At 42.4% G+C, this 24,948-nt stretch overlaps 1 protein-coding gene across 2 annotated transcripts in view; it reads left to right on the top strand.

Moving 5' to 3' along the window:
* OXSR1 (oxidative stress responsive kinase 1) overlaps positions 1-24,948 on the top strand; it is a 92,219-nt gene that overhangs the window by 23,215 nt on the left and 44,056 nt on the right. For both annotated transcript variants that reach the window (XM_064639075.1, XM_064639068.1), the window contains exons 3-4: positions 5,743-5,851; positions 17,967-18,108. In XM_064639075.1, coding sequence (XP_064495145.1) covers positions 5,743-5,851; positions 17,967-18,108 — 251 coding nt within the window. The remainder of the gene's footprint in view (positions 1-5,742; positions 5,852-17,966; positions 18,109-24,948) is intronic.

Below are 24,948 nucleotides of genomic sequence, written 5' to 3'. Positions count from 1 at the left end.
ACAAGAAGAGTGAAGGGAAAGTACTGCTCTCCCACTGCTGTGGTCAGAGGGCAGTTGGGGAGGCAGAGGGAACAAGTTGAACTGCAGTAAATCAGAAATGTCCTTTAGAATTTCATGGAATTAACCTGGGGAACTTCTGCCAAAAATACGGAGATCAAACATTGCGTGAGATTAAATAAATCAACCTATAGTTGAGAAGGTTAAATTAGATAGGATTTTAAAAAAGGATTATGAACTTCCCTGGTTTAAAGCATAAGCCAACTGTTAACTGCCCAGGCTTAGTCAGAAGTCTCCCCTCTGGGCAGATAACTGTGTAACTGCTTTTTATAGGGTTTTTACACCTTCTTTTGAAGACTTGGACAGGATATTGAGCTGCCTTTGATCTGACAGAGCAGTTCCTACAAGTGGATTAACCAGACTGTAAGGTTGTTGGGAACAAAGCAGCAGGCTGGTGTAGTAGTAGTACAGACCTTTCATCCATGTCTATCATCTGATGGGAATTGCCATTATAATTCCATTTTCAGGTCTGAGGACCTTTACACTTGCCCCAGGGGAAAAAGTCCCCAAGTGTCAATGCCAGGGAATCTGATGTATAATGTGTGGCTTCTGCATGGTCATTTGATATGCCATGTTGTGTGTTTCTTGCATGATGGGATTGCAGCTTTACACAAGACTTAAACCTACGCTGGGTACAGCTTGGTTGTATTGCTTTTCAAAGCAGCAACAACAGAAATAGTAATTGCTGGGCTGGTTGAAGTTTTTTTTTTTGTTGTTGTTATTGTTGTGGTTTTTTGTTTTATTTTAGTAAAGTTCAGTAGGAACATCAGGATTAATGGTGCATGAAATCCTGAATGTAGAATGTCTTCCTTCACTTGTACTGGATGAGCATGAGATGGTGCATATAAAGAACTTCAGTGAGTTCACAGTTGTCTGTGGGGACTAATCACACATTTAAAGCTTTGTTGAGCTGTGAGCACCTAGTATAGATCTGAACAACTGAGGGTCAGTGATAGGTCAGTTGGTGATGAGGGTAAAGCTGTCAGTCACTTGCTCATTTGCTTGGTGGCTGAAACCAATAAAAATGGCTGTGGATGAGCTGCTATACCACAACAGTCCTAAATGTTTTCTTCCTTCAGTAAGTTGTCACTAATACTGCATGAATTAATGATCCACTGAATAATGCTGAAGAGTAAGAGTAGCCATCCAAATGGGCAACTGCTGAATGACTTGCCATGGGGGTGTTTTGTTCCCATCACCTAAGATTAATTAATGATGAAGTCTCTTTATCCCTTTCAGAATTGTTTCTTTTCCAACGTCGTTCTAGGGCTTATCTAACCTCTCTTTACTCATGCCACTCTAGCTCTTGTAGCCACATCTTGAGGTAAGGAGTTGAATAATCCAAGGAGTGGAAGTTGAATCAGAATCTCTGATTTTAAGCTTTTTGCTTTTTTTGCACCTCCTTATAAAAACATCTCTCAAATTGATTGTGATGGAAGAACATGTTTGGGTTTTTTTTCTTTGTTGTTATGCTTATGTTTTGAAAGAGGAATGAATTAATATTCTCAATTTTCCAACCTTTTAGCTAAACCATTTGAATTTCAGTTGGAGCAAAATGTGAACAGTTATGGCTGCCTGTAGGACTGGGGCTATAAATCCTGCTTTAAAAGGATGAAGAGCAGCTTTAATGCCTTATCTCTCAGCTGAAATCTCATGGTTTATGATCTTTGCCAGCCATAGTTGAAGCACTGGTGTTTTCAAGGGGTGATCACATCTGACCTCCTTTGATTTCTCCCCAAGCTGTGCTTTTTCTTCCCCAATTCTCTTATGGTCGTGATTGCCTTCAAACAGGGCAGTCAAGCTGGCAGCTTTCTGGATTCCTCTGAAGTTGCAGGTAGCCACATGAAAGCATTCTGCTGCTGTGCTCTATCTCTTGAGTTCATGTCAACATGTAGGAAGTAAAACTAAATAAAGCACGATTTTTATCCTTGTGTTTGAGAGCCAAGTGCCTTTGAAGCAAACCTCAGGGGCAGATAAACACAAAGACTAGAAGGTGATGATGTGAACAGAAAACACCATTAAGAAAGTTGAGCTGTAGCTAAAACAGCCTTACCCACTCCTATTAACTTAAACTTCAGTTATAATGCGGTGGGCAAATAAACCCCCTTCCAAAACAGCAGATCTCCAGAAGTATGTCTGACTTACAGGAGACTAATAGGTTTCTTATGATTCTAAATTATACTTCACAGCAGTTTTATTACTGTTTTGCAAGCCTTGAAATGTTTCTTTTATTGCCCGTAGCAGTACTGAAAACATTTGTCAGAACCCTTAGTGGAAGCCATGGAGGCATTTAGAGCTAATCCCGGTCTATTTGCTTTTGGTGTTTGACAATGCAGATATTTTTAATATCTTGCCCAGGGTGAGCATGTAACCATTTCCAAACCATTGCCTGTGTCTAGACATGTTGTTGTCAGTAATTCATTCTCCACAGCTGAGCAGAAAGCAGAGCACTTTATGGGAATTGGCAGGAAGGCTGTCTCTCATCACTGGAGCCATGGAGTGTGAGGGGTGTTGGATGGAAGAGCTGCCCGTCACCCACCGGATCTGCTCATGGCTTGGGGGGGGTCTGTGTCAAGTGACCCATGACTGTTGGCACAGAGGGAATAAAGCAACATTTCCAGCTTAAAACTTGTGTAGAGCAGCCCAGATAAATGCTGGTGTTTAGCACTGACATAATTACAGAGGTGTGGAAACCACTGAGATTTTTATTAGGAGTCTTCCAATAGAGTTTTGATACTGGGGAAAATAAGGGAAGCAGAGTTGTAGCTCAGTTATCTGGGGATAGCAGTCCTGTTAAGAGTGTGGGGAGAGGAAACCTCTGCCTGCTTTGGCTTTGTTGTGTTTAAAGAGCAGCAAGCTCTCAAAAAAGCTTTAGAAATAGTATTAAAGCTGTGCTTACTACCCAAAGAAGGGCTGTTGCTGCATTTTATCCCCAACTGCTCCCTTGTTCTGTAAGTATGCATTTGAGCAGAGCTTTCCCAGTGATCCTTGACTGGGATTCCTGCTTTAGGAGCAGCCCTTCAGCCCTTGCATTTGTGCTGCTGGAGCACTGACTGTGCATGCATGGCACAGCTGGCTGGGTTTCAGTTATGCCAGGAAGCATTTTAACACAAATCCTGCTGTGATTTGCCACCATCACTTGAAACGATTGTATGTGCTGAGCCTTCAGGATGTTGGTGCCGTCTTTAGGGTGAAGAGGAACGCAGCTTTGATGTAGGTGTGAGATTAGCCTAGAAAACTGCTGAAAATGAGGTGGGGATCTGTGGGTGGGAGGAAAAGTCTGCCTGGCTGCTGCTCCTTCTGATTGGTATTAATGTAAAAACATTGAAAATCATGGGCTGTGATGCAGTTAATTATTCAGAGCTGTGCTACACTGTGTGAGAAATGGATTAATCTGCCTGTGTTACACATCCTCTGGCTGACAGAGGTGTTTAATTGCATAGATCAGGTTTGCGATTATTTATTTTCCTTCTTTGTGCACCAAAGCATATGACAGGCTTGAGCTATTTTTCTTTAATTTATTTATTTTGTTAACTGTGCTTCCCAGCCTGGGGAGCAGATTGTGGTAGTGAATGAGAGAGGAAGTTCTTGAAAAATAATGAAATAGTAACTAAGTGTTGCAGAATGCCTGAAAAAGGCCATTTTACAGGGTTCTGCAAACGGCAAAGATCTGATTCAGGTCTAGGCTCTGAAGTAAACTTGGTCCAGACTTTGTGTCATTGCCTCCTGAATTGCAGTGGAATACACTAATATATATAAAATATGCAATGTTTGTGTATATTTCTTGTATTACTCTTTTGATCTCCCAGGGAGCTGCTTCAAAATATTTGAATGGTCTAGCCAAAAAAAAGATAAAACCAGATCCTGTAGATCATTTCTGAGTGGTGGGTTTGGGGCAGGACTGGCTGATAGGATGGATCACCAGTCCTGCCTGCTGCTTTCTGCCTCAGTTTCCTCTGGTGCCACTTGTGCACATGTGGTATTTTTTAGTTGTCAGAGAGAGAACTATAGAAAGCCACAGAAAACCTCAAAGCTGCTGATTTATTTCCTTTTTGAAAAATGGCTTGATACAAGTGAATGTTTGCAAGGAAGGGAGCTGGAGCTGTCAGAGTAAGCAGAGGATATTGTTTTAGGCTGTATTTATTTTCACAGAGTGGTTTTTAGGCAAAGAGTGTCTACATGGAGATGAATAGCCTATTCCCCACTCTTGAAATATCCTTTCCTGTTTAGAAGGATTCTTCTTTAATCTGCTTGTTGAAGTTTCCTGGAAAGTTGGTGCCTCTTCTGGGGAAGCAGAAAGAGGAACCGATTGCTTTGGATTCCTCAAATGCACCTATTCCCTGAAAAGCAGTATTAAGTGGATAAATCAACATGAGCCTGTTCCTTTGGAGCTGTGATTGCCAGTAAAGCCTTGCCAAGGGGAAGCAGTTTGCCTTTGCGCTGTACTCGGTCACAAGCAGAGCTTTGCACATGAGCAGGAGAATGTGCTGCGTTTGTGGGGTGTCCTGCACATGAGTAAATTCTTCTCAGAGCTCTCTCTTGTACTTCATACCAGGGAGGTCTTGTGCTTAGAGGGAGGAAAGGATCAGGGCGTGAAGGACCCTTGCTCTCCTCCTTCCCCATGAGTTTGGGATTATGGGGTCAGCTAAGTCTGTGTCATGGGGAAGAGGCTGACAGTGAGCAGGGATTAAACCTTTGAAAAGTGAGTGGCATCCACATGTTCAGTGAAGGAATGTCTTAGTTGAGAGCTGAAGTTTGGGGTATGAGGGTCTGCTGTGGGTGATGCTGGAGGGAACAACTTGACAGGTTGGGGAACTTGGCTGAAGGTACAACTTGGCTAAAGCACAATGGCTCAGCTGGGTGCAGTGCAGGGTGCCAGGCTTGGCTTAAGGGATGGCTTTTGTCTATGGACAGGCAAGAAACTGTGAGGCTTTCTGTCCAGACTGGTGATTTGTGCTTGCATAATGAAATCAGTCAGTGCTTTGTGTGGTGGTGTTCCTGCCCAAAACCTGGAACACCTCGACCCTTAACCCATAACCAAATCTAAGACTAAGCACAGTCAAAACTCAAAACAGTTTAATATCTGAACATATTTCATATTGTCCTCCATCTGTAGTAGCTAATGACTTTCTCATCTCAAAGTGATTTCCCTCTTCTTCCAGTATGACAAAGGATACAGCTGTCCTTTGTGCCTTCAACCTGATTGAGCTAAGCCATCTGCTTTCCTGCTGGGAAGAAACATTAGGAATAAGAGGCCTTTTTTTCCCAGAGGTAGATATTTCCCTTTCTCATCCAAATGATAGTTTTCAACAGATTAAGCATCTGTTGTGTAATGTCTTAATGAAAGGAGAAGTCAACAGGAACTTCTTAGGTCAGAGATGTGTGAATTCTTGGGAATATTCTCTTGTGGCTGCGCGCAAGTGTTTTGGTTGCCACCACTTCATTGTCCTTGACAAAGACTTCTTGGTCAGTTTTTTCTTCCTTCTGGACAGGCAGGCAGAGCACCCTAAAATACCTTTGATGCAGTCTGAGTGTTTCGAGTATTTCTGGATTTCCTTTGTTTAGCTTCGAGTTATCCTTTTCCTTTGCACCCTCTTTGTGTCTTGAGGAAGATGAAGATAACTTCTGTGCCCGAGGGGTAATAATCACTGGGTCCAACTGCTAATGCTTTATTTTTCTCTACAGAAAGAAATTCAAGCCATGAGTCAGTGCCATCACCCCAACATTGTATCTTACTACACATCGTTCGTGGTGAAAGATGAGCTTTGGCTGGTGATGAAGTTACTTAGTGGAGGTGAGTGGTGCATTTCTTTACCCTAAAGGCAACGTAAAAACCTGTCTTCCTGTAGTACCCTTTCCCTTATTTACCTCCTAAGCTTCTCACTTGTGAATTAAGAGATTTCATAGACTTGTAGAGTTTAGGTTGGAACAGACCTTTAAGATCATCAAATTCAACCATTAACCCAACCCTCCCAAGGCCACCCCTAAACTGTATCCATAAGTGCCACATCTGCATGTCTTTTAAATACCTTCAGGGATGGTGACTCCTGCAGACTGCCTGGGCAGCCTGTTCCAATGTTTGACAATGCTTTCCATGAAGAAAGTCTTCATAATATCCAATCAAAACCTCCACTGTGCAACTTGAGGTCATTTCCTCTTGCCCTATCACTTGTTACCTGGGAGAAGAGCTTGACCCCCACCTGGCTACAACCTCCTTGTAGAGAGTGATGAGGTCTCTCCTGAGCCTTTTCTCCAGGCTAAACACCCCCAGCTCCCTCAGCTGCTCTGCATCAAACTTGTGCTCCAGACCTTTTCCAGCTCCACTAACCTTCTCTGGACCTGCTCCAGCACCCCAATGTCTTTCTGCTCATGAGGGGCCCAGAACTGCACACAGGACTTGAGGTGCCTCACCAGTGCCGAGTACAGGGGCAGAATCACTTCCCTGGTCCTGCTGGCCACAGTGTTCCTGATACAAGCCAATGGATGTCATTGGCTGTCTTGCCCACCTGGGCACATCTGGCTCATGTTCAATTACTGTCAACCAGCACTCCCAGGTCCTTCCCCACTAGGCAGCTTCCCAGGCACTCTTTTCCAGCCTGTAGCACTGCCTGGGGTTGTTGTGACCCAGGTGAAGGACCTGACACTTGGCCTTGTTGAACCTCATACCACTGACCTCAACCCATCTCTCCAACCTGTCCAGATCCTTCTGTAGAGTCTTCCTACTCTCCAGGAGATCAATGCTCCCACCCAACTTGGTGTCATCTGCAAACTGACTGAGGGTGCACTCGATCCCCTTGTCCAGATCATCGATGAAGGTGTTAAACAGGACTGGCCCCGATGGTGAGCCCTCAGGGACACCACTGGTGAGGCTGCCAACTGGATGTAGCACCATTCACCACCACTCTTTGACCTTGTCCATCCAGCCTCTTTTTACCCAGCCAGTCTCTCTGGCAGAATGCTGTGGGAAATGGTGTCAAGGGCTTGACTAAAGTCTAGGAGACAACATCCAGAGCCTTTTCTTCATCCACAGACAAGGGTCATCTTGTCATAGAAGGAGGTCAAGCAGGACCTGCCTTTCACAAACTCACAGTGGCTGGTCCTGATCACCAGGTTGTCCTGTCTGTGTCGTGCGATGGCACTCAAGATGATCTGCTCCATGATCTTCCCTGGCACTGAGGTCAGACTGACAGGCCTGTAGTTTCGTGGATCCTCCCAGCCCTTCTTGTAGATAGGTGTCATATTTGCCAACCTCCAGTCAACTGGGATGTCTCTGGGGAGCCAGGAATGCTGATAAATGATGGAAAGTGGCTTGGGGAGCACTTCCACCAGCCCCCTCAGTACTGTTGGGTGAATCCCATCCACACATAGTCTTGTGTGTGTCTAAGTGATGTAGCAGCTTGCTAACCTTGGATTTCCCCTTGGATTATGGGGGCTTCTTTCTGCTTCTCCATTCCTGTCTTCCAGCTCAAGGGGATGGGTAAATATTAATAAAAGAAATAAATATTTTAAATACATGAATAACAATATTTAACTTGAACCCATTCAGCTCAGAATTAGCTTCTCATGTTATGTACATCACTACTAACACTGAAACATGTGACAGTGTAGCTTTTTAAAATCACTGCATAGTTTACACAGAGCCAGGGAAATTTCCTCTTTCTGAGTTTATTCTCTCTGACACTGGAGAAACAGCTTTTTTTGATAGTGTTTAAAAAGTTCTTATCAGTAATGTTTTATTTGATGTCATAATATTTTCCAGGATCCCTGTTTAAGTTACAGTTGAGACAAGAAGTGGAATCAAGTTCTGGATAATAACACAAGGGACTGTTGCTAAATCTTGGGCCTGTGTTTAGGAAGACTTCATTTTCCTGGCATCCTAGTAAAAAAGAATTGAAAACTGAAAAAAAAAAAAAAATCCCTGTTTTCTTGCTTTCAAACAAAAATTTCTTGGCTTCTCTGTTCTTGGCTTAATTCTGAAAACTGTAAAATGCCAGAAGATGATGTGGAAAAATCTGGCTAAACCTGTTGGCTTTTTCCACAAGAGCTCAACAGTGCCCATAAAACATGTGTCTTTGAAGATGTTCTTTAGAGGATTTTAGCAGTTCTCTTGAGGGAAATCTCATTTCATACCAACTTAAGTCTGTCTTAAAGGGTTTGTAATGTCTCCTGTGCTCATGTGTCGTTAAGCAATACTCTGTCTTTTCTTGGAGGGACATGTAACAGGTCATTAAAGATATGATGGCTGGTTGTGTGTGAAAAAGAGTCCCCTGCCGGCTTACAGCAAGTTTTGGTGTGTGTATAAAATGTGTATCTATGGGAAAATTTCCACAACGTGAGGAATGGCATTTCAGGGGTGCTGGAGATGCAGCAGCAATGGGCTTGGCCTTTTCCAGAAGAGTACACAACCTCATTGAAGAAAATCCACAGCTGCCTCAGTCATTTCACAGCAGTTTTCTGTCTGAATCAAGTCACGAAGAGGCTCATCCTTGAACCACCAAATGCTGTTTCTGTTTGTTCTCAATTCTGTGTGGAGGTGGTTTTGTTTTTTTTTATGTAAAGCTGGGAAAAAGTCAGGCTCTTTATGGACCATCATTTCATTACTGAGGCACCACAGATGTAAAGACTATGCTGGAAAATTTCTGGAAAAATAATCACTGCTTCAGAACCAGCCTCTTGGAGGTGTGAATGAAGACCTGCTTCTCATCTAATATTCCTTTTTAATGGGCTTTTATGTTGTACAGCCTGATAATTGACCCTTGTTCAGCTCTGGCATTCAGTGGGGGACTTCCAGTAAAGCAGTGCTAGGAAATTTCACTGCTTCTTACTCTGTTGCATATGTTGGAGACCAGGGTCAGACAATAAAAGACAGACTAGTGTAATTCTTCCCCCTCCCAACATTTCTGGGAGTCTGTTAAATTTTCTCACTTAAAATCAATCATTTGAGGGCTGGAGGAATTGCTAAAGTAAATGGAAAGAGTTTGAGAATGACCTGGCAGTTTCTAAGCAAGAGGGTACCTTGAGAGGTATTTTTCAGCTGTTTTCACTTTATACTTTTTTTAAGTCTGTGCTTGAGAAACCTCAGATCTCATAGGCAAATTCTACAGGACAGTCTTAAGGATGGAGAAAGAAACTTGTGTTTGGAGCTTTCTGACTGAAGAGCTTTTTCATTCACTTTTAATGAGGCTATTTTCAGTTGGTTTTAGGCTGAGTGATTTATGTAACAAGAGACACTTTTAACACTGCTTCTCATTCCTTTGAGCGTAGTCCTTATCAGTAATAAAGTGTCTCATTTTGCTGTCATTCATCATCCAGTGGGAAAAATAATGACCTGGGTTTCTCAACAGGAAAAACCTTTGGGCTGGTTTATAAATCAGAAAGCAAAAAAAAAAAAAAAAACCAACAAGAACAACAAACAAAAACCAACCAAACAAAAACCCCAAACAAACAAAACCCAAACCAGGGTGCAGCCTAACTCTTTCATTCCATCGAACTACTCAGGAAGTGTGGACCGAGATTTGTACATCCCAGTGAGCACATGTGAAATATGTTTTGATGTCCATTCTGTATCTTGATTGTGACTTTTGTACTTGAGAATTTATTCTGGGTAAAAGTTCAGAATCTAATTGCTTCTTTTCCATCAGTGTACGCTGGCGTGTGCTTTCAGGCTGAAACTAGTTTTAATTTCAGCCTACTTACTCTGACCTTATTACTTTGATAAACAGCCCACAAGACAGCTCAGTCTGTAATGCAAGCCTTTTTTGTTGTTGTTGTAAGTGCAGTTTAATTTATTTTCTGGCTGCAGTCTTTTTGATGAAATCCTAATCTAGCCATACATGCAAGTGTTTCAGAAATGTCTCTAAGGGAAAATACTCTAAATCCATGGAGTGCTGTTGTCTGACAGTGCCTGGCTCCTCTGAGCCGGCTGACAGTGCACTCAGAGGTACCTTAATTACCTGACTGACACTGTCACTGAAACAGAGCTGTTTGTCTCCACAAGTGCTGTGTTGGTGGAAGATACTGTTTTGTGTCTTTGGAAATCTCCAGCAGTGAGGAGGTGATGTGCTGGGGAGCAGCTCAGAGCTGCTGATGTGCATCAGAGCCTAGTCAGGCTGGTTGGAATCACTGCTGGGAGCAGTTTGAACTGGCAGATTTGACACCGAAGCAGGTGTGGAGTTGCTGATGGCAGAAACGTGGCTGTGATGAGATCCAGCTGGTCCTGACACGAGGTGCCAGTGTGTCCAGTTACTGTGACACCCTCTTTCAGATGTGGTGACGTGTGTCTGTGTCAGCTTTCTGTTTCTGTTCCCTTCGGTAGAAATTTCAGACTCTTTTCTCTAATGATGGAAGTTTTGCAGGGATCTAAGCTTAGCAATGTCAACTTGACACCCCAGCCTTTGGGTCCGGTGTTACTCCAAGCTAAACTCCAATGGCTATTTCTAGACAACTGCTGACCTGCTCTTTGCCTCCCTGGCATTCCCCTGTCATGAATTTTACTCATGCCTTTTTAAAGCCAGCTGAAGCCCAGTCCTGCTCTCAAACTCCTGTGGCTTTTTAGTAGGAAGAGGAGCAGCTGTCCTTTTGTTCTTATGCTTTTACTGACCGTGACCTGCTTGCTCTTCTAAATTCTCACTGCATTTAACAAGAGCTCTCATTTCACAGGTGACCCAGGGCTGTAGATAACTCTGTAAAACAGTTGCTGCTATGAAACAGCTGGCTCTGGTGACTTGCTACATCACACAACAATTTTTACTGTCCTAGCCCACAGCCAATGAGACCTCTAAAATATCTTTTAAACTGTATGCAAAACCTTTAAATATTGAAACATTTCCAAATGGGGCTCTTGGATATTCTGCCTTCTGGAAGCCTTCTAATTAAATCTGCTAAGGAGATTACTGTATTGAAATAGTTAAACCTTTTATTTTCCAAAAGTTTACAGATTATCTGATCAACCTCTTACTTCAACCTTTGATCTCAAGTTCAGCAAGGCAGACCAAAAAGGAGGTAGGCAAGTCTTAGGTCTCCACTGGGGACACAGGACATCATGTTCCATTTCTGCTGTGTTAATCTCTGATCTGGCCTCTCCGAATTCCAACTGAATTATGATCAAAGCATAAGCCACGGGTTCTTAGAAATCCTTGTGTTTATGTTGAATTATTTTCTTAGGAGAGAGCTATGCTGTTTTTAATCCATCCTGAGGGGTTTTAATTTTATTTGTAGAAGCACAACTTAATTTCAAACAATTAAGGATAAGAAGCAGGAGATGGGACTGTACATGATTGCAGAATGTACATGATTGTGTGTAGATACATCACCATTGTCCCCTGTAATAGGAAAAGCATGAAAAAATAAATAGTTTGTCTTCAGATTTTCTCCTATAAATGTTTTGATCTCAACTGCAATAGGCTGTTTTGCTCCCTTTATTGTATTATCTTATTTTCTGCCTTGATCTTGTCATGTTTCTTAGGCATCAATGCAAGTGCTTTAGAGGGAAGGAGGCAAAAAACGGAATTTTCCTCAACTTTCCCTCTCAGGAGGTTTAACCAGGGTTAAGAAGAAGCTTCAAAACTAGAAACTCCAGCAATCTACTGAAATGTCTTTTCCTTTGCTTTATATAATTTGTCCTTTCCCTTCCTTCAGTGTTCTCTTGCTGTATCTGTATTTCTCAGCCCCAGAAGTACCGAATCCAAGCAGCTCTTCCTTTTGCATTTTCTTCATCTGTTTGCCAGAGACTGACAAGGTGCAGATTCAGTTCCTGGCTCTGGTGACAGTCAGGCTCAACGAAACCGCTGGCTAGTGCTGGGATGTCTTAAAAGAAGCAGTGATGAATCTGCCAACTCCCAGTTCTCAAAGATGCAGCCTGTTCAGCATCAGTGTTCATCAGATTTGGGGCAGATTTTGGTTCTCACAAAGTTGTGTAGTAATCCCCAGCACTGTTTTACATCGTATTTGTGCCAGGCCTTAAAATGGCAAATCAATGCAGGTACTGTTACCTGCCTTTTTTTTTTTTTTTTTTTTTTTTCTGGTTGGAAATTAAATTAAGGCATTAAATTTTCCTGTTCTGCTTGCCAGACCAAGTTAAAGGAGGAATTTTCTTTGCATTTAACTTATCCTGTATCTTTACTCTGTCACCTAAGTTATATTAGAACACGCAAGATATGGTTCCCACAGCAACCAGCTCTGCTGTACATTTCTTTTGCCTCTGGGGACACGTAAAATTCCAGCTGGAATGCTCCCGCATTTATCTGTGATCTTGTTCCAAACCAGCTTTTCTTTCTGCTCAGGGTTTCGTGCCCTTCTCTGCTCAGCCCCACGTGCTGAAACATTAAGCAGTGTCACTGAAGACTGTCATGTGGATACTTTCTTCCTTTCCTGAGGAAGAATGTCAGAAACAGGCTTCCTAAATGCCATTCCACAGGCTTGCTGGAGTAGGTGAGGTCAAAGAAACGGGCTCTGGATTTGGAAGAGGAAGTGTTGATGTTTGTGGTGGTTTGCTGTTGAAAGTGAATCAGTGGAACAATTAGGACTTCTTGCCCTGAGGGTGTGATTACATGGAAGTTTTCTTCAGCAGCAAAGCTGATTTAAGGAGTTCCTGGCTGTTTGGTCTCCACCCTGCCTGCAGAACTGGATTACCAGTTACTGCAGTGATCCCACTTACAGTATGGCTTTGTAAGCTGGTGCATGGGCACAACAGGGAGCTGGTGAACTGTGGGACTCTGTCATCTCATTTTGCTGTGATAGAAAACCCCATGTCTTTGGAGCAGCACAGAGTGCAGGGTGTTGAAGGAGACAGTTTTACTGGGTATGTGTGTAGGGTGCAAGACAGGACTGCATTTGCTGGGATCCAAGACAGTCCATTGCAAATGGTCTGTCTGTTGTCAGTGTACAAAAACTGAATATGTGTCTCTTACAAATTCAGGATATTAGTCTGCTCGTGGGTTACTTGTGTCTTCATTGTTCAGATACCGTTGTCATGGGTGGAAATCAGCTCTACTTGCTTCTGGAAAGTTGGCTTTGGTGGATCGAGTCAGGCCTAATCAGACAGTCTCTAGCCTTGCCAAAACAGGAAAAGATGACTGTGGGGCTTCTTGCTCTTTACTCCTGGGGGAAACTGGAGGGAGCAGTGGGACCCCTGTTCCTATTGTGCAGCTCCACAGACATTAGTCTGTCTGTGTCACTCACTGCATGTTTGCCTTTGACCTGCACTAGTTACAGGTGGGGCTCTATGAGGTGAGGATAAGTCTGTGTCCTGGGAGTTCCTGGTGACTTGTGCTGTCATTAGGAGCTACTGCATTGGCAGCTTTCGGAGCAGACTGGGAAACTTGGGAGTTTCAGCAGAAAACCACTTAGGTTTCAGTTGCTGTACAGTTGAGTACAGCAGTACAGAGTAGATGTATTCCATGACCACTAGTGTCAGAGTACACTGAGACATATCAGTGATGAATGACAAATCATGCTAAATGCTTTATCAGATTGCACAACATCTCGTAGGCTTCCTGTTGATGTGCTGCACAGTGCATATTTGATGGGCAGAAATTTGTTTATAGCTGCATTTTTTCCCCATCAATCCCTAAACATTGTCTCCTTTCTTTTGTCTTCTGTTGGGCTTTGAGATTAGCTGCTCAACACTAGATTTCTTTAAACATCCTTGTTAATGACAGCATTATTTATATTTATGGTTAGACTCCAGTTCTGGCCCTTTTCTCTGTGTCTTGTTTTGTCTTTTCCTGATATGCTTCCCTTCTGGGCTTGGAAGAGCTTTCCAGTCAGCTTCAGCCAAACCTAATTTCTTTTGTTCTCTCTCACTTGAGGCTGACTGACCCTCTTGTGCTGTGAGCCTGTACTTGCTACTTGTGCATTTTTAATGAAGAAAATCGTGAGGGAATTGTTGTAATCAAACCTAATGCCATGTGTGATACACACCAGAGTGCTTCATAATGTTATCTACAATTGAAGTTTTATTTTAGGGAGGAATCAAAGATGTTGTTTTTTTCTTTTAGAGGCATTGCAGTGGATTTGTTTTCCCCTTGAAAATCTTGCAACTGTTCTATAATACAGAGCTAGGTGCCTTATTTCCAACATGAATCCCATCTTCTGGCCACTAGATTATGGGAGACTTCTGTCTTACACAGTGAGATAGAACAGTTTGCACATGGAGCACAAATCCATAGTGAAACTGCATTTAATCAGAGATCCAGCTGCATTCAGATGTTCTCTCACTTCCCCAGTTACTCCTAAACTGGTTTGGAAGCTGGCTCAGGAGCTGGCAGTGCCTGCTGTCATGCTGGTGTTTTCAAGCAGTGTGGGCAGTTTGTAAAGCACATGCTCTTGTGTGGTTTAGATCAAGGTTCCAGTTCAGCTGAATTAGTTTCCAGTTCATTTTAGCAGTTATTGTATTGGTGGACTGGGAACAGCCCACTCTGTGCAAAATGATCTGGTTTTCCCCTTGGACTAAGGATGGGGCTCTGATCCACTGCTCTCTTGTGGAGTTGGTGTGAGTATTTGTCTGCATCCTGGTGCAGTGGAGTTCTTACCCTGGTGAGTGTGTCACACACTTAACTGGGACCCTTGGGAACAATTCTGCATTGAGTTTATCAGCCTGGTTCTAAAATCCAATCCTGACCTAGCTGAAGATGTTTTTCTTAACGGCGAAATTCCCATGACTTCTGCTTTCAAAGTAGTTTTTTGTTTGGCTGTGTGTTTCTGTTTGGAGTTCTGGGTATTCCACTGCTCCATGCCAGGCTTCCTGAGCCAGAATGCTGGAAGATTTTGAGCATGGCACGAAGCAGTGCTTGGAAGTGCAGCTTGGCTTCTTTCTTTGTATTCCATGGTTCTGTGCTTTATGAAGTTGCAATTGAGCTGGGAATTGAGATCAACTCCCAAATGTATTGATTTGTGAGGTGGAAAAATCCCAGCTTCATGGTGTTGTGGTGCCAGTAAGCCAAACCATGAGCAGACAAAGTGGGGATGATCCTAATAACATTTTCTCCAACAGAAAGGTGGCTTTTGTGTTGCTTTTCTGCTGTTTCCTGCACTAAGCATTTTGCTGATCCTTTTTTTTTGCTGTTCTCCTTTCTGTAGATGACTGGCAAATTCCCCCCACTTCTATGAACACCTCAATGTGAAAGTGGTTTTTAAAAAAAATTGTGCTTAAAAAGTGGCAGGCAGGACTGGGAGCAGATACAGCCTGGGTGTGAATCAGCCCTTTCACAACCAAGGCTGGCTCTGTGCGTGCCCTCTTGTCTGTCTGCCCTCCACCCCCTTTTCTGGGTTAAATACAACCTCTGACTTGGCTAAACAGAGGAATTTTTGACCAAATGAATTTGAGCACCATATGATCTGCCTCCTCATGTTCCCTGAGCCCTTTGCAGGAGAAGGGAAATGCTTGTGAACAAAGTCTGCTAACAGAGTTGTGGGTGGAAAGAGGACAAAACGAGTACGTGAAGAACCACATATTTTCACTGGACTTTCAAAACAAGTGACAGTTTGTTCTCCAGATAAAGGCACATTTGAGAGGAAAGACCTGAACAGTGAAAGTAGAGGGGATTTTGGTGGTTTTTTTCTTGGTGTCACAAAAATTCTTGTCCAGAATAAGAAACATTGAGGTTTGTAAACATGAACTGTTTAAATATGAAAACGTGACAGGCTGAAGTCCCCGCGAGTCCTCATGGCACACAACAGAAGATCCTTTTCTCAGAACATGAAGGTGAGACTTCAGTGAAGGGGAACATGCTCTGACATCTGGGGTTTTGCAGTTTCCTTCAGTAGAGATAATCTTACTCTCATTCAGGAAGTCCAGTGTATATGTCAAAACAACCTGAATTATGTCTGGGTGATACCTTTGGTTGAGACCCATGTCCAGACTCACTAACCATGAGTGTGTTTCTCTGCTCAGGTAGGGTAAAGGAAGGCTGAAGAGTACTCTTGCATAAAATGTTGGGGGGATGTTATGTAACTACATTTCTGTATTTTTTTTAATTTTCCTTTGTTTTTTTTTTCCTATTTCTGTTAATTTCTGCTGTGTTAAGATTACATCCTCTGCAAATATCCTGAACCAAGCAAAGATTTTTTGCGAAGAGAAAGCTGGAGGTACCATTCAGAGCAGCCAGGGAGCTGGTCTAACCACTTGCTGCTGACAGAAGGGCTTTTTACTCCCCCATTCACAAATGTTTCTCCCTCCTTCCTACCTTCCTTTTCCTCTTTGTTGTCTCCAAAACCTCATCTGTTCACAGGTTGTGCTCACTACCAACCCATTTCTCCCTCAGTTTGTTTTTCAGTGGATTTAGTGGGGTGTCTTGGTGTATACAGTGTGAGGACTGGTGCTGGAGGGCTAGAGGAGATGGAAAATGGGAATAGTGGCTCTCCTGGCTTCAGCAAGCTGTTAGATGAGCTCAGCACATACTGCTTTACACAAACTGAGGGACACTGTGCACCCAGGGAATTGTTGCCTGTGCAGTTTGAATTGTGCAAAATGAGCCTTTCCATACGGTGTTTGTGTTCAAACCTTGCAGCCTTTTTGCTTTTGTCTGAGAATCCAAAAGGAAAATAAAAATGATCTGCACAATTGTTTTGGCCTAGAAATTCAAATGGGATAGTTAATAAAATAAATGTTAAAGGAGGAAGGGGGTTTTGTCTACCTGAACCTGAAGGATGAGAAGAAAATCAAACCAAAAACCTCCATTGTATTTTTCCACTTCAAGAATTTACAGGGTGGAATTTGTAATTCCCCCATTGACCAAACTCATGAGAGTAAGTTTCTGTTCTTCAGATACAAAAAACTTATGTTTTTTTGGTTGTGGATTAGGAAGAATGAACTTCTCTAAACTTTTCTAAAACTGAACTCAGCTCTTCTAAACCAGCTGAGTTCGTACCGGGATGTTCTTTCCCTGTAAGCTCCCTGTTCAAAGACAAGCAAAGCTGGAATTTGTGCTGTGTAGTTGTGCCTGCTTTTCTCATTCTTTAAGAACTTCCCAGTACTGCTGACATTGCTTTGTGCCCATAGCTGTAAAAATCCTGCTAGTTAGTCCCTATTCAGTCATTAAACCATAGAAACCCAAGTTTGAAGGGGCTAAACAGCAGAGGCTTAGACATCCCATACTGGACCAATAAAAAGTTCTGAGAAGACTGTCTTCAGTCCAGATGCAAATACAAAGAGTACAGTACCCCGTGTATCATGAAAACAGGACCTTGCACAAGAGGCATGTAACGAGTCGTTGGTTCTGCTTATTCCTGGGTGCAATTCAAAGAGGTGGCTTGTTCTGTAAAGTGTGGTTTGTCATGGAAGATGATGTCATTCACACCATGCTTGGGAGAGAGACTAAACATGATGCTTCTAGGGAAGGATCTAAGCCAGTCCAGTTTAGTGCACAGTGAAGAAGTGACTTATTGTCAGAATTCAGCCTCATTTGTTCTCTATTTAATGATTTCCACTTTTTTCCTGTTAGGATGGTGTCAGCCCTTTAGCAGGTTAGATTTTTCATGCTATTTCTCTGCCTAGGATTTGTAGGAGCTGAGAGTTTAATTTTATCAAGCTTGTTGCCTTCGGCTTGTGAGCCCTGGCAGCCCCCTGCTTTTTCCATTTCCCCGCTCCAGCTTCTCCAGTGCTCAGCACTAAACCAGCTGGAGCATCAGGATCTACTTAAAAACCTTCCAAGAGTCTTGTGTATGTACATGCCACATTTTGGCTTGTTCAAATAACTTCTCAGTTACTTGTGATCACAGGGGTTTTGTAGCCTACCTTGAGGATCTGCACCCAGGTGTGCATTGTTGCCTCTGCTTTCCTGCAGCAAAGACTTCAGCTACTGAGTTTGATCCTGAATTCCTTGGACTTGTATATTAAATGATTATAAACTACACTTAACTGTGAATAAATACTTCTAGTTTGAACTAAGGTGTTTAACTCTCTTCTCTAGGCTCTGTTTTGGATATTATCAAGCACATCGTGGCCAAAGGAGAACACAAGACTGGTGTCCTGGATGAACCCTGTATAGCCACAATCCTTAAGGAGGTGCTGGAGGGACTGGACTACCTGCATAAAAATGGGCAAATCCACAGGTATTTTACATTTTTCTCACCTTTGTCATAAAATGTTCTTGAAACAGAGTAGCTACTCTGTGAGAGCACACACACTCTCATCCCACAACTCACCGTGAGGGCATGAAGAGAGGAAAGTAAAGGTGGGAGCTTAATCAAAGTGTGGAATTCAAATGTCTGTAGTCTATAGACTACATCTGTATACTACAACTAGGCCAAATTTGGGTAAACTTTGGGATATTGAAAGTTCTGACACAGAGAATCTCATTCCAAATGTCAACAGCCAGCTGCAAAGTATAGTTGTTGGAGCTGGAAAACTGCAACTGGTTTTGTTTCTTGCTGAGCTACAAATCATCAAGAGCACTGCATAAGCAGTGTTGAGCAATTTAATAAGGAGCCTTTCAAGCTGATTTTTCTTTTTAAGGTTAACTGCAAGATCAACATAATGAAATTTGAATTTGAGTGATTTCATTAAAAAAAGAAAATGAAAACAAAATTAATGGAAAAACAGCTTCTGTAGGCAAAGCCCAGTTAACTAATGGCCTGTGATTTGACAGATCACTGAAACATGAGGGTTTCTGTGCTGCTCTCTTGTTTGAGAGATACTTTTAAATCATATTTTCCTCTCCCTCAGTGTCAAGGTGTGGTGTAGTTCAGTAAGAGAAGATGCTAAGTCAGTCTGTTCTGCATTAAAAAAACTGAGATTTTCAATCCTAAATATATGCTGAAAATAGAATATACTGCTTCTGGGTAATATTCACCATCCCAGCCACAGACTGCTGCTGGAACAGCCTCTTCTTTCTTGGGAATTTTGTGAGCTTGGCTGTCTTCTGGGACAATGCCATTACAAGCATTGCTGCTGCTGCTGTGCTGGAGTAAGTTTCTGTCCTCTTATAGCTGCACAAAAAGAGGTTACTTTTTGCCAAAATTCTATTTATTTAGAAAATCCAGTAAGTATTTATTTCATATTTATAATCAAACTGATTGGCTTTTGTAGGTTATTTTGGGTTGAAAAAGAAAAAAAAAAGGAACTAATTGAGGTGGAGTTTTTTCCCCTGAAAGAAGTGTCAAATTTCATTTTCCAGTCTCCATTAAAATCCTTCAACAAGAACCGTTGTCTTCACTGAAGACAGTTTTGATTTCATAGCTGGTTGCTTAACTTCATTTTTTAGAGGTAATACTTCAGGCAGCTCTGGGAATTCAGAGAAAAGTGATAAACCAACTTACCTGCCAAGTACTTGGTTACTTTTCACTGTGCCAGAAGTAATTAATAGAACCATGTTCATCTGTGACTTGCAGTTGGTTTGCTTGGCTGATTTAGTTCATCTTCTGGTCTAGTGGTACTGAAATATATATGTTAAAGCAGCAGTAACCTGTTAAATTTCAGTTTTTCTGAAGGTATTACATAGTGTTTTCTGTACTGAAAGAGTGGTGGTTCTCCATTTGGCTTGGCTGGATTGGAAGAGCAAAGCTAGTAAATGTGGTAAAGATTAGAGAGAATATATTCATGTGTGTGGTGTGAGGTTTTTTTACTGCTCTCAGCAAAAATACCATGTTCACAAAGTTTAAACTGCTTGGTCTGAAGAAAATGTGATTCACATTGAATCATTTGGAAGTGAACTGGACCAAACCTGCTGTGACCATTCTGGTTGAAGCATTTTGCCCATATTTAGGGAACTTCAGCAAAGAAATCAGAGCTGTGTCATTGATGCAGCTCAAGGTTGTGGTTGTGCATCAGCTGCTTTGCATGTGTCGCATCCCTGTATTTTGGGGCTGCTCCAACAATTGTGTAGTATTTTATCATGGAAAAGTGTTTGAATTACCTCACTGTGTTGGGCACAGTGGTCTGGGGAATTTGGAGAAGTGGGATACACAAGGAAAGTTGTGAGGTTTCCTGCCTGTGATGCAAAGGATGGGTTTTAAGTGTTGGCAGAAAGCAAGCTGACATGCCTTTGAGGGATGAAACATGTTTCCTTAATGGAGTTCATCCTGCTGTGTTCCGTTTTATCCAGATGTGTGTGTGCTGCTGAGGAAAACAGTTTAAAGATGTGGCACAAATGGGACCTTTCCTCATCCATAGGAATATCTGTATGGTTTTCCCGTTTTGCTTAACGCCAGGGGTCACAATATTGGTCATGCCTGATGGGAAAGGCAGGTGGAAATCTTAAAGCCGTGCCAGAGATGCTCTGAGAGGAAGTGTTTAAAATAACTAAACTTCAGTCCCCTGGGTCAGCTTAAAGTATCTGGCTCCAAAGGAAACCACATCAGGTGATGGCTGAACTGCTGTATCGTGTCTGCAGTGTGGGGCAGCTGTGCTTGGGGTGAACTTGAGGCCAGGGCAAGATCAGCTGTGAAGGATCAAAATTGAAGGGCTTTGGCCAGACTCGGAAGATCCAACCCGAAGCAAGCAGCCGTCCAGCAGAACAAAGTGTTCAGCTGGTTGCACTAAATATCCCATCTCTGTTCATATTACACCTAGGAGAAAACAACTTGATAAAATTAGAGACATAGTATGAGTGAGTGACTGTAATTAGCTCATCTAAAGATGGACAGCCAGGCTGGTGGCAAAGCCCAAAGGATGAATATCAGGACCCAAATGTGATTTTGTGGGCGCTGCTGACCTGAAGTGGGGCCATAAATCATTGGTGAGATCAGAGAACATATGTCTGACAGCAGAGCTGCTTCATACTTCTGAATTATTCATCATCTTAAACGGGTAAATGAAGTTAACACGTGAAAAACTGGCTTAATGAAATTCTGCTGCTGAATCTTACTCTGCATAAGTCCGCCTTGAACTTAGTGCCACTTCCAATTAAGGTTTGGGGAACTGGGTTGGCGTGGAAGTGTAAATCCCTGCTTTGGACAGGAGAGGAGTTTGACAGTATTCTCTAGAGGAGATTAGAAAGCCAAATATCTAGTGAAGGCTTAAATTATAATTCTTTTTTTTGTTTACTTTCCTAATTAACAGCCAGAGCAAGTCCGAGACTTGAATAGGCACCATTGTTCAGCAACAAATGCTGAAGTTTCCCACATTTGCCCAAAGTGATGTTTTTTTTTGCTTTCATCTTCCAAAGGCTGTTGGTAAGTGTCTTGAGGCCTTATGGGAAAGACAAAGGAGAAGGCAAAATCAGTTTTATTTTCATGAAACACTCTATACCAAGGTGACGATTACAAATGATGCCCATCTTTCTCCAAAATCACCACTGCCTCCGTATTGCAGAGTTAGCAGCTCCCTGCCTTCCCTGCCATGTGCCCATCCCTGGCCATCTCTCCTGTGCCAGCTGCTGCTGCTGTCCCCATTGTGGCTTCCTGCGTAGCACAGTGATTCCAATGCGGATTTGAAATCCCGGTGATCCGGCTCATGTTGAGTGAGTTAAGTACCTGGGCACCAGCCAGTGTGCTGAGGACGGAGGGCCAGACTCGGAAGCCTTTGGATGAAGCTGTCCTGCAGGAATGTGCTCAGGCACTTTTTTTTTTATGGAAGTTGAGCAAGACTGACGTGCTGTGAGGGGTCGCTGCCGGGCTAATCTTGTCTGGGTGACACTCAGGGTATGTTGTACCTCTTCCCCATTTGGACTCTGATTCCTCTGTGTATTTGGGGATTAGCAGGAGTTTGATGAATGACTTAGAAATAAAACTAAAGTAAAACCAACCCAAGAGGTTTTATTGCTTAAAAAGATTTATTGGAGGGAAGTTCAAGGCTTTTTCAGGTGGTGCTCCGTATGGCAGTCTGACAAATGAATCATGCTGATTAACTGTTACAAGGTCTCTCTGTCTTTCTCCCTATTTTTATCTCAGAGCTTATCTTCTGTTCATGATTAGCTGTTGTGTAACTGAATATTTTAGTTAGTCCAGGTGAAATGATACGCTGCTCAAATATAACCAGATTCTCCTATTGCAGCGCAATAAATGTGATACTTGCTTGCTTTTTTTGTAAATACAAAAAAGCCTGGAAAGTGGTTTAGGATTGCATGCACTCGAAATATTGGCATGGCAGCAGTCCAGCTGTTACTTTGTTCGCTGCTCTGCTTCTTACAGGGTGAGAGGTGCAGAAGCACATTTGATCTGCTGAGTTAGATCAGCCTATGCTGCTGTACTGAATGTTTTGGGGTTTTTTGGTGTCTTTTGAAAATCAAGAGTGTGGGCAGCAGGGTGCTGGGGCAGCTGTTTGAATGGTGCTTTAAAGGAGGCCCTGGAAAGAGTATTCTTGCTGTGCTTCTATGCCGACTATATTCACTTATTTTTTGGACCTTAGGATGGTTTTGACAGAGGATCAAAGTTTAATTTTTTGCCTCTTTACCTATATTAAGAGTAAATAACTTCTGAAAAAAAGGAAGTGAGCACATCACCAAGACTTGTGTGTGGGCTTTTGCAAGAGTGCTGCTCCAGTAGCGGGTTTTGTATTTAAGATGAAGAAGCTGATGGATATATTTCGGCACAGCTTGGCTGTCCAGGATTCAAGCTTAATTTTCATGTAGCTGATTAATGCATTGATAGCTGTGCTGGCAGGTCTTGTGGTTAAACTGGATTCCAGTATGCCTCTGATTATTTTGATGACTGAAATACTGTACTTTTTTGTTTCTGTAGCAATAATGTGGGAGAACTTCAAGCCCTTCTCTCCACAGTGCTGTAATCTTACTTTGGGGAGTGCATTTTGGAAGTGAAGTTTGGTAGGGGAGGAATGGATAACGGGTGGAGCCTTTCCACCTCTAATTGCCAGTTTGATTTTAAGTCAGGACACTGGTAATTTGAAAGTTGGCTATTGCTCAGCTGTGGGAAGTGGAATTTTCTTATTCAGAGACATGTACTTTGATCTCTTCTTTTATAGTATGGTAGGGGTAGAAATAACTCCTAGAGGTGGTAGTTAATATAAATTTTAGAGCTTTAATTTGTAAATGGTTCAGTAGTCATAGAAATGTTACTCTTGGCTGTTTCAGTGGGAAGGAGGACAAGATGCAGCTCTGGTTTGTACTGGGTGATTTGTTCCCCCAACAAACACCTTGCTGTGTGCAGTGTGAAGGGCACAAGGATCCCCAAATCCTACTCTCTGTACAGTCAGATGGGGGTGTATTGTGGTGGTTTGGCAAACCAACATGTTCTCCTGGTGGCTGTTTCTTCCACTGCATCATCCAGAAATTCATTGTTCAAAAAAAAGAAAAAACAAAAACAAAAAATATCCTACTGTGATTGCGGAGAGAAAATACGAACCAGATGTAAATCCCAAATCTGCAGACAGCCAGAAACAATAACTCCTGTGGAGACAGTTTTCCTCAAAGTGGATAAAGAACAGTCTCTGCTCTGAAGCCTAAAAACCTGGGATTTAAACCTCTGCTGGTAAATATTGTTGCTGCTCAGATCACAGGGGTGCTGGGGGCCCTGCAGCAGCCCCAGGGGACTCTGTGTGTTTGCAGGGTGATGTCTGGAGGTGTGGCTGTTGCAATCAGGTGTTTGCCCCCATGTTTTCTCCTCAGACCCAGGTGCTGCCTCTGAACTTTGTCACTAAATTTCCTGCACTTACTCAAAGTAACTTCGGTGTGGTCCAGGGGAAAACCTACTTTTGGTAGAACTCCTATGCATCACATTAGAAGGAGGGGAAGTTTTTAGGTTTTTCCCTCTGCTGCATGGAGATGTGAAACCATGAAAAGCAGGAGATAGAGGTTGGGGTGATCTCCAAAAGCAGTGACAGGTTTTGATCAGTGATCGATGAAGGAGTTGCACACTCAACTAATGTAGTTTCCAGCAGTTCTTGAATTGTCAGGAGCATTTGAATTTGATGTGTTTCCAGGAAGAATAGTCATCTGCTGTCTGCAGCATTAAATGTATCAGGTGAAAATGTAACAGATTCTTTTAGCTTTCTACTCTGCAGAAACCAAGTGCCATTTCACACCTGTGTACAGCAGTGTTTGTGACATCTGTCTCATGTCACTGCATTTATCTGGTGTAGATTACTGGGACGATATTGCCTGGTATAGGCTCTTGCAGCATCTACCCAGCAGCAGAGTGACTGTTTAAATAATCATGTTCATCTTTTCCACTGTGATATATGAAGTAAATAACTCCCTTCAAAAAGGGGGCTTTGGGTATTGTCCCCTATTGTGATGCAGCAGATTTTCTGGCCTTTACAGATCCTAAAAGCTACATTTTTGGAGATACCTTAAACATTTATTCAGACCACTTCATGTCTTCTGCTAAAGCATGAGAAAAAAGGGTCACTTGCTAAATTTGTGTGGTAACATATTAAGCTCTTGAAAATTTTGTAAGGTTACATCAGAAGTTATTTTTGTATGTTTACTAAATCAAATTATATCCTGCCTAGTAGAGTTCTAATAAAACTTTGATATTAAAAAGTAAAGTTAATACTTTAAAAAAAAAAAAAGTGAGACAAAACCCACACACATTTAGGACAACAAATAGGGAACTGCCACAGAGAAATCTATCACTTAGTGGTAGCCTGGAAAGCATCACCAAGTGAGACTGGGAGTTGAGAGAGCACTGTTTCCATTGTATGCATACCCAATTTTATAACTGCTTTCTCCATTTTATAGGAATTACTGGATGAAATATGGAGAGCTTTCTTCTTCCTATGCTGGTCATGCTTAAAATTGTTGTTTCCTAGATTTTGGAGGAGGAAGTTGAGCTGACAGGGCTCTGGGTGTCTCGAATTTCTCCTCCTGTGTCACGTTGCAGACATGGCTGAGCAGGAGCTGTGGGTGGCTTTGTAGATAGGGACGGCTCTTGGCTGCATAGGGGAATGCCTTGGACCCTGTGTGTGTATAGATATACATACTGCTTCTCCAGAAGAGGGGTGCTTTTTGCCTTTTGGAAATTAAGACCTTTTTAAGCCACCCTATATACATTTTT

Source organism: Pseudopipra pipra, chromosome 1 (genome assembly GCF_036250125.1).
Source record: "Pseudopipra pipra isolate bDixPip1 chromosome 1, bDixPip1.hap1, whole genome shotgun sequence".
Lineage (NCBI taxonomy): Eukaryota > Metazoa > Chordata > Aves > Passeriformes > Pipridae > Pseudopipra > Pseudopipra pipra.
The sequence above is the reverse complement of the archived record's forward strand: the minus strand, read 5'-3'. Positions and strand labels throughout refer to the sequence as shown.